Source organism: Mytilus edulis, chromosome 3 (assembly GCF_963676685.1).
Source record: "Mytilus edulis chromosome 3, xbMytEdul2.2, whole genome shotgun sequence".
Taxonomy (NCBI): domain Eukaryota; kingdom Metazoa; phylum Mollusca; class Bivalvia; order Mytilida; family Mytilidae; genus Mytilus; species Mytilus edulis.
Window position 1 is genome coordinate 78,061,968 of NC_092346.1, and position 16,632 is coordinate 78,078,599.

The following is a 16,632-nucleotide window of genomic DNA, read 5'->3' on the forward strand; positions in this document are numbered from 1 at the left end:
GTAATCTATACATGTTTTAATTAAGGAGTTAACTGTTACCAGAACTTTGAATGAAAAGACCTCTCGTCGTCCGATTCTATCTCTTCATTCAACAGTACATTTGTACATGTACATATGCCATTAACAAGCATTGTTCCTAGATTTGAATCTTATTTCATATTTTGGCAATACAGTAATTCGTGTACTGATCTTGAGATTACACAGACCCCATATCTTTATCTCAATTGAAATTATGAAGGAAAAACCTTAACTTCATCTCCCTGGAAGTCATTTTTATCCAAATGCATAAAGCAGTAAACAACTGACTGGTTATAACGACAGTTATATGCCATCATTTTAACGGTTGTAGCCTTGCATTTTATATTTACTATGTTAAAGTGCAATTTTCATTCGCTTTTGCGACTGATAAGTAATACTTTGAAATTCTTGCAAAATTTGCCGCCAAACACTTTAAAAAGTGCACATCAATATGAATCCACAAAAATCTAAATCAAGGTAGGAAAACAAATAAAGTTCCGCTATTAAAAGAGCTACTTTGGACCTCTGGTCCCATATGACACGAACACATTAAAACATACCAGAAAATTATTGAAAATACAAATAGGAGTTATCTATATTCCTCTATAGCATTACCAGATTACATTTTGAGTTAAGAAACAAACCTTGTGACATATTCAAAACATACTATATAGAACACAAAAAAAACACTTTTAAGATAATATATCTGTGAATTGGTGCGTGTAATTAAAACGGCAGACGCAGTGATTGAGCATCAGCTGTTACGGTTAAATTATAAACTTCATTAATAAGCCGGTTGGAAAAGCTCGTTTCTTCTGATAGGAATTGTTTGCAGTATCTATTGATTGGTATTTCGTTGGATTTTTACGGAGTTTCTCTTTTTAAATAACTGTGATACATATAAATGAACAAGTCTACAATAAGAGAGACACGTCTTCTTTTCGGAAAACTAACGACTTTGCTGTATACATTATCTCCATAGAGAATATAAATATTAAAAGTTGTTAATTTCTGTATCATATTGGTCTCTTGTAGAGAGTTGTCTGATTGGCAATCATACCACATCTTCTTTTTTATAAAGCAAGGTGACCGCACTCCACTCTGAAGTAACTGTATAAAATCAAAGTCAATGTAGGACTTTCTTTGATATATTATTGTGTCTGGGAGACACAAGTGATGCCCCCGCAGATGCAAAGTGTTATTTTAAAATACTCAAAGTTGAGCATGGGAGCACAATGCGCCAAAGGTTCAGATCAAACTGTAGGAGGAGTAATGCGGAAAAAACTATAACATTTATCCGCTTATACCCCAAAAATGAAAAAAAAGTTCAACTATCTCCCAAGAGAGCAAATATTAATAATAATCCAAAACCCTGACCACATGCACACATTCGATTTATGTTCAAACAGTCAGCAAAGTGAAAACTTCCTGACATTCAAATTGTAGGAGGAGTTATCCGGAAACGCACCTCTTATGCAGGTTAATACTCCAAAAAATGACAAGGTTTAACTATCTCCCAAAAGAGTAAATACTAATTAAAATCAAAACCCTGACCACATGCACACCTTCAATATATGTTCAAATATACAGCAGAGAGAAAACTTCCTAGGATTCAAACTGTAGGAGGAACCGCGGTTATGCGGAATAATAATATGGCCGTAATGGGACAGACGGACTGACGGACAGGGGTAAAACAATATACCCTCAACATTTAGTTGCGGGGGCATAAAAATGGACAAAAGCTTTACACATTCTTTGCATACATTTCAACTCTAAGAGTGTTCACACATTTTACTAACGAAAAGGGTATGTCAACGACCCAAAACAGATATATCGTAATACAGCCAGCTTTATTTAAAACCATACCAATGAATAGAAAATTTTCTCTTTGATAAGTTGGGTGGTATTGGTTTTATTTCAGAGTAGAGAATTCAACTCAGTGGTTTGATTTAAGTTTTTCAGTAAAAGTATGAAGAAAGATTGTGTACCTTTCCAGATAAACATTGCCAGAACGGCTTCGAGTGGGATTCCGTCTTTGGGAACGATTCACAATGCGGGGTACTAGCTCTTTATTCAAACACAAGTCGGCAGTTCAATACAGTAAACATAAACAAATTGGTAAAATCCAAATTCATTTAATAGAGTCCAAATATGAAATAATAGTGTTACAACTTAGTTATTTTAAATCAAAAACAATGCATATGATTGCAATGGAAAATCCGAACGCAGTTCATGTGCTCTCGTTGGCATATCCAAACGGAGTCCCTGAATACAAATTTATCTTTCTTTAAATACCAAATAAAGTTGCTATTACAACACAGTTTGTAATTGTATGGTCATTTCGTCAACAGAAAGTAGATAAAAGATTGATTACGTTTATCAAAGAGAGTTACGATAGGTGATCAATCTATCGGTGAATTAAATTATGTGTGTATTTGATATGACCGTATAAAAGGGTGTCTTCCCATTTATCCAACTTTTTAAAATAAGGTATTCTCATTTAGCCAACTTTTTTTGCTGTTAATTATTGGGTTGTTTGTTTAGTAATAATAAGGTGTCTTTCTAAAATTTGACAGTAAATTTGTTCCTGTATGTTTTTATATTATTTAAAAAATATATATATATAATAGGCGATAGTAAACTTGTTACATTTTACTTTTAATTAAAATTTAGTATACTTTAAATAGTAAATAAATGTTTCATCACTTATATACAGAAGAAACAAACAAATCAGTAATATTTTTATATAAACATTTTATGAAAGTACTTCTACTTCTACCACTAAGTGACCACTTTCATTAGGATGACTATCCTGTTACTGTTTAGTGTGCGCTTGCAAACTTAACAAGTCCAAAAATGATTTAAACAAAAAAGAAAAATGTTGTGCTGTATATAACATTTATACATGGTGCAAATAAAAACATGGGACTTGAAATATAATGTGCATGCAGTAGGCTCTTGAACGAGTCAAGACTCTTTCCTGGTGCTGGTCTTGCATGATGGTATTTGGAAAGAGTGAGACTTCACATATCTTAATAATCTGTCTGGTTGTATTAGTTTGTCGTCAGCATCAACATTTACTTTCTCATTTGAGATTTTATATATCTTTGAAGCCAGAGTGTGAGCGTCAGAACAGTGACCCCATTTTTTTTATTTTCTTTTTCTTTTAAGTATATGATATAGTTCATTTATAGAAAAAATGGAATTATACCCTGATTCAACTTACAATTAACATTACTTGTTAGAGTGTAGGAACATAGGAAGTACAAATCTGTACAATGTACTTTCTTTAAACTCTCATGACAGTTTTACACTTAAACAAGAGGCAGACAAATACATGTGATACAAAACATATATTCTAATGGTGAAAATAATAGAATAGAAAACAAATACAACAACCAGTCAATTGGTAACGTTACATAACAAAAAAGAAATTAATGTGTTTTCTTAAAAAAAATAATGTTTTTATTTATCTTTTTTATTAGATTTGTTTGCCAATATTACTTTTTGTACGACAAATTAGAAATGAATTTTTATTTTATTTGATTTTTGTATGCCAATAAAAGTTCCATATGATGTTTTGTAAACAAAAAGAAATGAAATACTATTAAACCTTTTTATGAAATCCTATTTAAAATATTTAAAAGAAAAATATATTGAAAGATTTACCAATCCTATTTAAAATCTTTAAAAGAAAAATATATTGAAAGATTTACCAATCCTATTTAAAATCTTTAAAAGAAAAATATATTGAAAGATTTACCAATATATTGTAAGACAAATTAGAAATGAATTTTTATTTTATTTGATTTTTGTATGCCAATAAAAGTTCCATATGATGTTTTGTAAACGAAAAGAAATGAAATACTATTAAACCTTTTTATGAAATCCTATTTAAAATCTTTAAAAGAAAAATATATTGAAAGATTTACCAATATAAGTTTTATATAAGTTTAAAAAAGAAAAAAAACGAAATACTGTTAAACATTTAAATGAAATCCTAAATAGTTTATGCTTGTCTTTTTGTAGTTGCATAACGAACTTGTAAGATGTTTGCATTAGCTTAGAGTTTAAAAGGTTATTGACAAATAGAAATTTATAATCTTACATGTTTCAGATGTAAACAAATATTTCGGACATGTAAATTCATAGCGACTTTCGAGAATCTTAGATTATTCTTAGTATTGAATAAATTAAATATGCATGCTGTAAACGAAATGTACATTATAGAAATCAACATAATTAGACAGTTTGAAATATAAAATTTAGTTCCAAAATAATGTGTGACAAAAGTACATAATGCTAACAACGGCAACGTAAGCTGATTTTTCAGCGGATGCACACATCAAACGCTTTCTAAAAATAATACTTTGTGAGGTTTTTGATAGGTTTAAGATGAAATTGTGGGCCTAATAAATAATCATTAAATTATAGAGAATTACATTTTGTAACCTACAAAGTGTTTCAAATAAGTCAGAAATAAAATATAGTCCTCTTTTAAATATTTCGTGTCACATATCGCATTTGCAGATATATGTTTTTGATACCGCAGTCCCACTAGGCCACGATCGCACTACGATCTGTGAAAAAAATGCAAACTTTTTGATGATCGTAGTACGATCGTGTAGATCGCAGTAAGGTCGTATCACGGTCGTGGTGAGGTCTTCAAGATCGTGATGAGCGTGGCCAACTTTGAACATGTTCAAAACAATCGTGGTGCAGTTGTGGCGAAATCAGGTCGTAGCAGAAGCGTAGTGAGAGCGTACTAAGATCGTAGTTCGATCGCAAAGGTCTGTACCATTGTAGAGCGTAGCGAAAGCGTGTTTCTATTCGGAGAGACTACTCTACGATCTCCCAGTTACGTTAGTACGACCTCACTACGACCATCACGTTCTCACCACGACCCAACTACGCTTCCACTACAACTATACCACGCTGTTAACGACCATAGTACGATTCTAGCACGCCCTTGCCGTCCTCATCACGCTCTTCTTACGACCGGACTACGTTCATACTACGACCATCATTCTCATTGTCTTTTACAAAATATAAAAAAGCTCCCTACATTTTGTTAGTCTGTATGTAATTATCCATTTGCTCTAACGGCTCAACCATGCTTCTCGTTTTATATAGATTATACCGTAATTGGTTTTCCCGTTTAGATGTTTTTTAACTAGTAATTTGTTGGGCTCTTTATAGCTTGGTGTTCGATGTGAGCCAAGGCTCCGTGTTGAAGGCCGTAACTGGTCTATAATGGTTTTATTTTATAAATTGTTACTTGGATGGAGAATTGTCATATTGGCAATCATACCACATCTTCCTATAGCTATTGGCACATCTGTGTCATCTCTGCTATCGTTCACTAAAATATCGTCATTTCAGCTTTATGGACCAGCAATATTTTGTAATATTGGTTGAATTGATCAGGATTCGTTACTTTGATCCCTCTGCCTCTACATCAACATCGAGCACCACGCCCACGTGTTCTAGTAGATTTTGGTGGCATGACTGTATTGTTTCCGAGAAATCTATGTATTAATCAGAAATGAAGGAATGGAATTGTATTGATATGGAACAATTAAGATATTGACGTTATTGCTGGGAACGTAGTTAGATCGCGGTATGAACGTAGTATAATTGTGGTAAGAACTTGCTATAATCGCAGTAGAATCGTAGTAAGATCGTGCTGCAATCGGATAACTCGTGGTGTGGTCGTAGTAAGAACGTGAAGAACGTAGAACGAGCTTGATAAGCGTAGTAAGGTCGCAGAATGAGCGCGGTGAGAACGTGGTATAATCGTAACGGGATCGTTGTGGAAACGTAATGAGGACGTCGTAGCATCGTGAAATCAACGAACATTTACATTTTGATGCCGCTCATACCGCGACCTCACCACGACCAAAATTTGTTTTAGGTCGCGATGAGCGTGGTGGTGCGATCGTGGTCTAGTGGGAATGGGGCTTAATTGGTAGCAATTCCGAAACCTTTAAATGTTCTCCTACATTATGACAGATTTTTTAACTTAACAATTCAGAATTTACTGTCCTTAGATAAAAAAAAATTACATGTAATTGGATAAATTCTTTAAACATCTTTTAATCCGTCGAATGCGTCAAAAAATCCACATTTTGTACCGTTTTGACAATACTGCAAGCTCGTCAGGTTGTGTCCCCTTTTTATAATTTTATATATTTTTATTTTTGGCATCGTTTAGGTAAGTAAACGTATGCAAATTATGAGTTTAATCATCAAGTAAATTTACTCTTAAATCGTATGAGTGTCTCATAGTCGACAGTTCCGTACGTTAATCATATACATGACTCGACAATATTTTTTTTCTATTTTCGGTTCGTAGAAATCCTGGTTATTTCCCTTTTGTACTTTCGTTTTGTACATTGCCATTGACGAAATTGTTTTGTGAATGGCCTATTATGTTTGATTGAGATTATTGTCATGTCTAACATTATTGGTGGAGTGATTGATTTTTATAAAGGACTTCCTTCTCTCCTCCCTGAACGCATCATTGAGATACCCGTAGAAAGAATTGTTATAAAAGAATCTACCATGATTATCGGACAGTCCAGACACTTTGTAAGACTTGCAGGTCTCTCCGGCGCTGTAGCCGTTGCAATGTCAGCTTATGGAGCGCACGGTAAGACATTATCTAAGTTCAGTTCAGTCCTATATAAAAAACGAATCAAAAGAACCAATTTATTACAGTTTTGCATTTATCAGCTGTATGGAATGAAAAACGTGTAATGTCATGCGGAGCGTCTTTTTACCACAGAACACCACAGCAATGACAACTGTCTTTTCAACTCCCTTTCACTATTATTGTTTGGCCATGATCAGTCTGCTACTCAGTTACGTGTAATGACATGCATCAACATGTTAACCAACTTTGACTTGTATACATCTCACCCTAACTGTTTAGAAAATGCAAAGAATTATGTCAGAACACACCCCAAAACGCTAGACAAAGTTGTTGACGAATGTGCATTAAAAGATAACAAAGAGGTTTTCATACAGATGAATAGAGACAATTCTTTACATGCACCCAGAGATACCAAACAAATTAGAAATGCCAAGTACCGTAATAAACTGAAAACACAGCCTGCTTATGCCAATGTTGCTGATGAAATTCTTGCCGTTGTCGGGATGCTCGATACACATCCGTTCGTACAACAAATAATTCACAACAAGAATCAAGTACCAGCAATAGTGTGTTACACGGACAACCAAATAACAGATTTGAGACATTTTCTTGCACAAAAGTCCGAGCATCCTCTTGGTGTTGATAGAACATTTAATCTGGGAAGTTTTTATGTCACATCCATTGTTTACAAGAACCTGCGGGTAAACAGAAAAGAAACAAAAGACCATCCAATCTTTGCAGGACCAATGCTTCTACACAAGGATGCGTCATACAAAACATACAGAGCCTTCTTTTCAAACATTTCTGCCACACTTGAACTACCCATTAATGATATTGAACTTCGTCTCCACGAAAATATAGAGTTTGGCAGTGATGACGAAAAAGCTATGACCAAGGCGATAGAAAATGCATTTCCAACTGCCAAACGAAGATTGTGCACAAAACATTTAAAGGACAATGTACAACATTACCTTCAAGATCGTGTTGGTGTTAGCACCCAAGAAAGAAAAACCATCATCAACACAATTTTTGGAGATCAAGGAATTGCAAGCGCAGACGACACATTGCAATTTGCAAGGGCAGATTCGGAGCTCAAGGACTTGTGTGCAAATCATCCTCAGTTCCTGAAATATTACGAACAAAGTTTTAAGCCACGAGTTGAAGAATTCGTTAATGCACCCAATAGACGTTTAGGCACTAAGCAAATGTGGACGAACAACAATGCAGAATCCATGAACCGGGTGATGAAAGTGGCAGTCAACTGGAAGCCCCAACATGCACCAGATTTGGTTGATAAACTATTTGACATGGTGGACTTCCAGTTCATTAATCTACGGTCAGCCCTTCATCATTCTGGGGACTACATGCTGGTCAACTCATACAAACAGTACACTATAGCAGATGCCATCTGGAAAACAAAATCAGACGAGGAAAAACGAAAGCTCTTTAATAATTTCCTGCAGGACAGTAAAAAAAGAAAACACGAAAATATCATAACTTCATCCGATGGACTATACTCTGTTGTGAACAAGGCTAAGTCAATAGCCAAGAAACCTATGCAGAGAAAGAGACCAAGAACAGAAAGAGCCGAAAAAAGACATTAATGTATTTATTGAATTGTTTTGTTATTGATGTTATCAAATTAAAATTTTCAACTTAATTTTATATCTCTTTATTATTATTGAAATTTGACCACAGACAAGACTTATCTAAACTAGAATTTTTTCACTTGAAATTTGAGGAAGACACACACACACACACACACACACAAACAAACGTAAATCAGTCTTCGACCTTCAATTTCCAACAAGAAAAAATTATATTGGTACAATTCTATGTGGTTTTCTCGATAATTGGTCTTACATTAATTTTTAGTCTGGTCCCAATTAAAGGCCAAGTCGATTGGGGTCGTAAGGACAATGAGTCGACACTAGATTGAAATTTTTAATTTGTTTGACTAATAAAATCATATTATAGACATAATTAGCAATAACAACAACTGCAATGTCTGAATTGTTACTATTTAGGAGTTCTGTGGCATATTATATGTGTTCTGTGGTATATTTTTAGTGTTCTGTGGTATTCTGTGGTGTTCTGTGGTATTCTGTGGTGTTCTGTGGTAAAAAGACGCTCCCTAATGTCATGTGAAGTGGTCATTATAATGATCTATAATACGTTGAAGGGCCAATTTATATTATACGGCATCAATGACAACGATAGAAATCGAGGTGCTCTAATTATAAGTACAAGGATATGACTGAGCAACAATGTTTTTGAAAGCCCCATATTGTCTTTGCCCACACAACATGCACAATGTTGTCAGCCGGTAGTCATGGCAGTTAGTCGGCTGTTTTATAAAATTGTTCTTTCTGAGAACGACTGTTTGTTTTAAAAGGGTATTTTTTTAAAACAATTTCTAATTACCAACAGTATGTTGCAATCTTATTATTACACGTCAGTGTGTCGTCTGTCGTTCGTAAACTTTACACAGTTGATTTTTATCTTCCTATCCGATTATAGATAAATCATTCAACAAATTTTAAACAAGCTTGACAAAAATGGGGCAAGTGAGGTTTTCTTCAACCCACCTTCTTTTTTCAAGTATTCTGATAGGCGAACTGATTTAAAAAATCTTCTCATCTGGACTTCAAAGCGAAATGTTTGGTTACTTTTATAAATAATAAAATATTATATGGAGTATGATATTGAAATAAAATTGAGAATGGAAATGGGGAATGTGTCAAATATAAAATCATATTTTTATCAATTTATGAATTGCTCTGAAACTAAAATGGCGATTTAAACCAACTGAAATATGGGGAAGTGGCTCTGAATTGATTGGAGGTAAAATGTCCTCCAGTCAATTCAGAGCCACTTCCCCATGCTTCAGAAACATTTTTATTTTCTGAAAGGAAAATTACTTTTCACATATATGTTGTCTAAACTATTACAGCATCCTTCTATCTTGCTAAAACAGTCTTGTTGCAATTTATGCTTCTAATATGGGACTTCTTCATCTGCCTGTTGTAATTTTATATTATTCATGTGTTTGGCATATTTTATATATATGATTCATGTGTTTGGCATATTTTAAATATTTATTTATGTGTTCGACATATTTTCATAGGATTTAAAGACGACGAATCGAAAGAAATGGCCCAAAGAAAAAAGGTCAGTATATTTAACAAAAAAAAATCATATTTTAAGATCGCCAGACCTAAATGACCAATTAGCTTCTCTCGTTGTTTGCCGTCGGTCGTCTGGAATCGTCCGTTAATTTTTATAAAAGTCTTCTCCTCTGAAACTACCAAGACAAATTCGGGTTCAAACAACATTCGGGTTTCTAGTTTTAAGAATGTATCAGGCGTCCCCACATACAAACTCCCATTGCCGTCACGACTAACATTAGAAAAATAGGGGTAAAATGTAAGTTTTTACTCTTACATGTATATTGAAAATCTATAAATGGAGAAAATCTGACAGTGACAGAAAATGTTCAGAATGTCGTTTTTGGTCTTGAATTAAAACTCAAGAGCTACTACATAATCTAAAAAAAAATGTGTGTAGATTTAAATGTTGAATAAACTTAAACAGGTCGAGAACTCTAGATTTTCTGACGTCAGAATATATTTGCATAGTAATTTCCAAAACACAAGGCCAATATGGCCTTGAAAAACTGACCAATCGACTCAATGAACTACAATGCATTGTGGTCTACTATACGAGTAAACTACTACTTAAAACACGTGGAATTAGTGGGAAAACAGTCAATTAATATATTGTCTGGGACTCTCATTACCAAAGTTTTTATTCTGCAAATATATTTAATGTAAAATATATAACGTAATCTTCAATTTGCATGCTCAGATTAAAAAAATATTGTTTATTGGCTTCACGATTCGACTTTCTTTTTCGCCTTGCAAAAGTAGTTAAACCGGTTTTGTGCATTGTTTTGAATTGAACCTGCATTAATTTCACGACATGACACAGTGAAATATCCAATGAAGTGACCACAGTCCAGTAAGAAAATCATTTGAGCTCTTTTAAACCTGTATAATGTCATTGCAAAATCATTTCTGCCTAGAAAAACACGAAACTTTCATTGAAACACTTCTTTCTGTACTGAATGTGTATTTTTTTTTTATCAGGACCAGAACTAATAGCAAGAACATCATAATATTCAGTATGCTAAAAAGAAGTGTTATGAAAGCGGCAGGGGCGGGTCCAGCCATTTTAAAAAGGGGGGTCCTAACCCTGGACAAAAGGGTTCCAACTACATGTCCCCATCCAAATGCACAGATCGTCCAAAAAAAGGGGGTCCATCCCCCGGAACCCCCGCCCCCCTGGATCCGCCGCTGAGCGGGTACGGTATATAGCTCAATACATTTGTTATAGATTCATCCATCGATAATATCCGTTTGTTGCTAATTTTATCAAAAAATATACCTCAGAGGTTTTTTTATCGTTCGGCTGCTGTTCTGTTGACATATGTAAAATATCTCCAATATTCAAAGTCTCTGGATCATAGTGAGTGCCATATTACTTATTATTTTTTTTCTAAAACGTGCTTTGTATATAGAAATAAGAAGATGAGGTATGAGTGCCAATTGAGACATCTTTCCAACAAAGACATAATTTAGTAAAGTAAGCAGTCATAGGTCCAATGCTGAAAAGTAAGCTATTAATGACCCAAAAATTACTTGTGTAAAACAATCCAAACACAAAAAACACAAACAAAAAACCAAAAAAAACGGCCCAATTAAATATATAAAAGGACAAGAAATCTATCCCATCAAAAAAATACATTGTATATGAGCCTGTATTTCAGTGGTTGTCGTTTGTTTATGTGTTACATATTTGTTTTTCGTTCATTTTTTTTTTTTATATAATTAAGGCCGTTAGTTTTCTCGTTTGAACTGTTTTACATTGTCATATCGGGGACTTTTATAGCTGACTATGTGGTATGGGCTTTGCTCATTGTTGAAGGCCGTACGGTGATCTATAAATGTTCATTTCTGTGTCAGTTTGGTCTCTTGTGGACAGCTGTCTCATTGGCAATCATATCACATTTCTTTTTTATTATAGATCCAACGCTGCAATTTTCACAAAATATATCAAATTTTCCACCTTGTCGCACATACATATGGATAAAACCAGTACAGCTTATTTCCTAATGCATGTGGAGCAAAACTTTGGTTAGCTTGCTTGCTTTGTTTGTATATTGTACAAAATATAAAATAAACAAGTTAAACTATGCCTATATATATATTGTTTAAAGATGTCAATCTTATTTTCAAAGCTTGCATAAACAACTATACAAACAAAGCAAGCAAGTCAACCAAAGTTTTACTTTGCAGGTTTAAGAAATCAGCTGTAATGATTTTATTCAGTTTGGCAAATGTCCGAGCCCGTTAAAAACAGAACAAACTGAAACTACAGTTGCTGACTTCACTACCTTTAAAAAAAGGGAACAGTTTGGAAGTCCCATATACTGAAATGTGACCAACAAAAATACTGATAGATTTTGTTAACACTGCCATGTATATAAATATTGCTTCGCCTTTTTTACGAACACAAAATTCCAGGATCCCACATTTGCCTTTAATTATCTATACGGACATTGCTGTACTCTTGAATATCAGCACCGGCTGTTATCGACGGCTTACTTTACACCAGTAAGTTTGTCTCATGGGTAATTGTGTTTTTTCGCTGTTATTTCGTTGCTTCTGGTGGACAAACACATGAAATCTCTGTGACATCATCAAACATGTTAGTGGCTATATATCGGGTAATTCAAACCCTTTTTTCTTCGCATAGAAACAAGGAACTGGCTACGATTACATGGAAATGTAACAATAATAAAAATATTATTGTTACATTGGAGACTAATTGCCGAAATGCATGGTTGGGTAAGGACCTGATCAATTACGAATGTAACAATAACTATTGAGGCTACGGTTACATTGCGTTATTGTTACATGAAAAACAGCAATGTACGATGGGACTAGTAATACAATACAATACAATACAAAGTTTTTTATTGTCAATTATGACGCCCAATAATTTGAGCAGTACAATTAAGTTCAATTTCATACAAGTGATTACATATTGATTACATTGATTATTTAACAATTAAACAAAGTCAAGTCTTTTTCAAACAAATAAATTCTGCAGAAAAGATATATATATATATATAGTTTTACAATATAATATAGATGGACAAACTACCGGTGACTAAACTGTATCTAGAACTAATTTTCTCTCTTTGAATAAAGTACACAATAATAAACTTACTTTTTTAATTATAACATTATCCTCAGATGACATTAACCATATTAATTTTGATTTATTTGGGAGGCTTTTAAAGTTTTTGTTAACCTTATTTAAGTAATCTATATATTCAGATCTTTTATTTTCTAAAACAGGACACTGAAGAAGAAAATGAATTTCATCTTCAACTTCAGTGTTACATAATTTACATATTCTATCCTCCACTCGAAGCCCCACATATCTGCCTCTTTCAATTTCTAATTTATGTGCACTGACTCTGAACTTAGTGAGCAGTCGCCTTTCATCCTCATTTAAAATTAATAAGTACTTTTCCGTATAAATATTTTTTTTAAATAATCTGTAAGTTTTTAGTTTATTTCCATGCTGTTTATTTTGTCTATCATTGTAAAGTTCAGATTTCCAGATACAAGAATATTTCTGTTTTAATTTCCGGTAAATTAGTGATTTTAAATCCATCTTTGAATTTTTAACAAGTTTAAGATCTATATCAAGATTTTCATAAGAATAGCAATACAACTATACCAACTATTTTTGTTTAAACTATTTAGTGATCTAGAGACATTCAGGGCTTCAGAGAGAAGGATATCATCAGACTTTAATATATGTTTATAATATCTAAACATATTTAAAATTACTTCAAGAAATAAGGGATATCTTCCCATTTCACCCAATACAGCTATATTTGTAGATTTTTTACCTAAACCCAAAGAAAATTTACAGAATTTGACATGAATACTTTCTTGTTTCATGTCCTTGCATAGTTTAAAAAGATTATGTTCATTTTTATTTAGTTTATTTATTACTGAAGATCCCCATATTTCACTCCCATATAACAACACAGGTTTCACAGTATGATCAAATATATGTGAAAGTGTGTTAATTTTAGGTTTATATAAGTTAAAACTTTTTTTATATCAGTTAAATAAAGCTTTCAATCCCCTTTTATATAAATCATCTTTAGCCTCTGTAAAGCTTCCACTTGCACTCACATAAATTCCTAAATATTTATAGCCCCTAGCCCTTTCAATAGGTATATTATTAATATTAAATATTTTTTCATCTAATTTTCCTGTTTTATTAAAAACTACTGATTTAGTTTTCTTTATATTTATTTGGAGTCCCCATTTATCACAGTAATTATATAGTTTATCAATACACCTCTGTAGACCATCAGCTGTTTCTGACATTAATACTAAGTCATCGGCATACAATAAGCAATTAAGCTGTAAGGAATTTATTGCGAACCCTATCATAGTTTTCCATAGATTCACCTGCAAGTTACCTGTCCATTTAAACTTTTGACATTTATTTTATATTTACAATGCATACATTTATAAATATAATTTCTTTAATTTTTTATTTACAATGACAGTTTCTACATATGTATCCAGTAAGTGGTTTTTAAAGCATATTTCATGTGTTTAAGTCCTACACATTTTTGATGAACAAACTTACGTCCTCCATGGATACATGTATACAGAAGTTCACAGTATTAAAGTTCTAAGTGAAACCATTGAACTATATTTTTCGCCTTTGGAGCACTCAGTCCTAATCTGGAGTAGTATCTTTAAGAACATCAAAACCATGATTACGTAAAACTATTTACACACCATTTGTTGAATAATAATATTTATTATTTATCAATATTACCAGCATTATTTAGTACATATGAAAGAATTAAGCAATTAAACTATAGATTTAAGTTTAATTAATCTAGCGTAAGTACATTGTCGTTTTTCATGTAACAATAACTCAATGTAACCGTAGCCTCAATAATTATTGTTACATTCGTAATTAATCAGTTCCTTACCCAACTTTCCATTCCGCAATTAGACTCCAATGTAACAATAATATTTTTATTATTGTTACATTTCCATGTAACCGTAGCCAGTGCCTAGAAACAACTCTTCGTTAATCTGAGCATGGAAGTAATACTTTATATCACGAACTATAAATGAGGATACACAAAATGAAAAACTAAGCGAAATTGTGAATCCCGCATTGCACGAAAAAATGTGTTGTATTTCAGTAAATAACACGTGTTCTTGGTTGATTGTAAACACGTAGTAGTCCATCATGCATTGTGACTCATTTAGTGGATTGGTCAAAAACCTAGGTCAAAATAAATTGCGTCACATGTAAATAAACAATTACATGTGCGAGAACATAAGTATGCTAATTTATGCATTTCCATATAAGGTAGTGGTCCCGACCTGTTAAACTTTCTTTTCTTTTTCTCCTGTACCTGCATGTACTTTACTCTTTTATTCTATTTAAATCCCCTCTAGAAGGCCTCTGGTAGACTGAGGGAGCGTAAAATCATTGTTATCGATAGCCGATGACAAACAAGTGAAAGGTTAATGATTTTAAAATTATTATTTCAAACATTTCCGGTTGTCCAGGCTGTTATGCAAATGATTCTAAATTTTATCTGATGTTACTGGTGAAAGTCCACAAATTGTTGTATAATGAAAAACCAGAAGGGTGTTACTAAGTATATGTAATAATGATATATGGCAGGTTTTATGACACAGCTAACTTGACTCTATGTTAATTTTCTTATTGTTATTTATTTTCAGATCTTTGATTCGGGAAATCATATGCATCTTATCCATAGTCTTGCGCTATTGGGATCCCCACTTACACGTCGACCAGTGTTGGTAAGGTTTTGGATCTCATTGAAAAATATATATGAACTATGGAAAGGGTCTGTGGGCAAAGTTGTCAACATTATTTTGCTTCATTCTATGCATGTAATCATATTACTGCCTATATATATATATATATATATATGATATATAGTAATCATTTGTATCACATTGATTGATTGATTGATTGATTTTATTTCCTCCATTATACTGAAGATTTACATTCTTGGTCATTAAGGTCCGGCGATCTTAAAATATGGATATTATTTGGTGATATATATTTAAAATCAATTATTCCTCGGAGATTTTGTCCTTCCGTCTGACGTTTTTAGCGCTCTTGCGTCTACAATTCCCTTCAGTCGGGATTATAATCAAATTTATGTGGACCGATCCATTACTTTTAGGGTGTTTTGCACCTTGGAAAATGTGAATAATAAACCCATCATAGATACCAGTATTAAAATTGTGTATGCAAGACTTCCGTTTCTTCTTCAAAAGACTCATCAGTGACGCTGTAATCAAAAAGTTAAAAAGGCAAAATAAAGTACGAACGGGAGAGCACCGAGAACCAAAAATTTAGAAGGTTTTACTTACTGCATACAAGAAGAAAGAAATTCGACATTTGTTCATTTATATGAATTTAACATTCAATGTGGTCAAAGGAATTTACGTTGCCCAAATATTTTCTTCCCTTTTGCATTGATTTGATATTGGTAACATATGTAGATGTCTTTTAATACTATTATATAATATTTCCAGGTAGGAAGTTTACTGACATTAGGAATACTTGTGTTTTCTGGAAGCTGCTATTACAATGCAATGACAGGGGACAAGAGGGTTAGAATGATTACACCTTATGGTGGCATGGCCTTTATTCTGGCTTGGTTAGCTATGATGCTATGAACTCAACCAATCATTTAAAACAATGTGACTGATATGAAGGTGTATGGATGTACATAACATGTTTCATGCGTTGTGCAAGTTATTCCAATAAAATATAGTACCGGTATTTAAAAAAAA

General features: G+C 33.0%; 1 protein-coding gene across 2 annotated transcripts; it reads left to right on the forward strand.

Annotated features, from left to right (window-relative positions):
- Positions 1-6,384: 6,384 nt before the first annotated feature.
- On the forward strand, positions 6,385-16,632 carry LOC139517511 (transmembrane protein 256 homolog). 2 transcript variants are annotated; one of them, XM_071308666.1, is made up of 4 exons: positions 6,388-6,670; positions 9,801-9,844; positions 15,544-15,624; positions 16,372-16,632. In XM_071308666.1, the coding sequence occupies exons 1-4, from the start codon at positions 6,472-6,474 to the stop codon at positions 16,513-16,515; spliced, it is 468 nt and encodes a 155-aa protein (XP_071164767.1). In that variant the 5' UTR covers positions 6,388-6,471; the 3' UTR covers positions 16,516-16,632. The 2 variants fall into 2 exon arrangements, with proteins under 2 accessions (XP_071164768.1, XP_071164767.1); XM_071308667.1 differs by lacking the exon at positions 15,544-15,624 and having other exon boundaries at positions 6,385-6,670.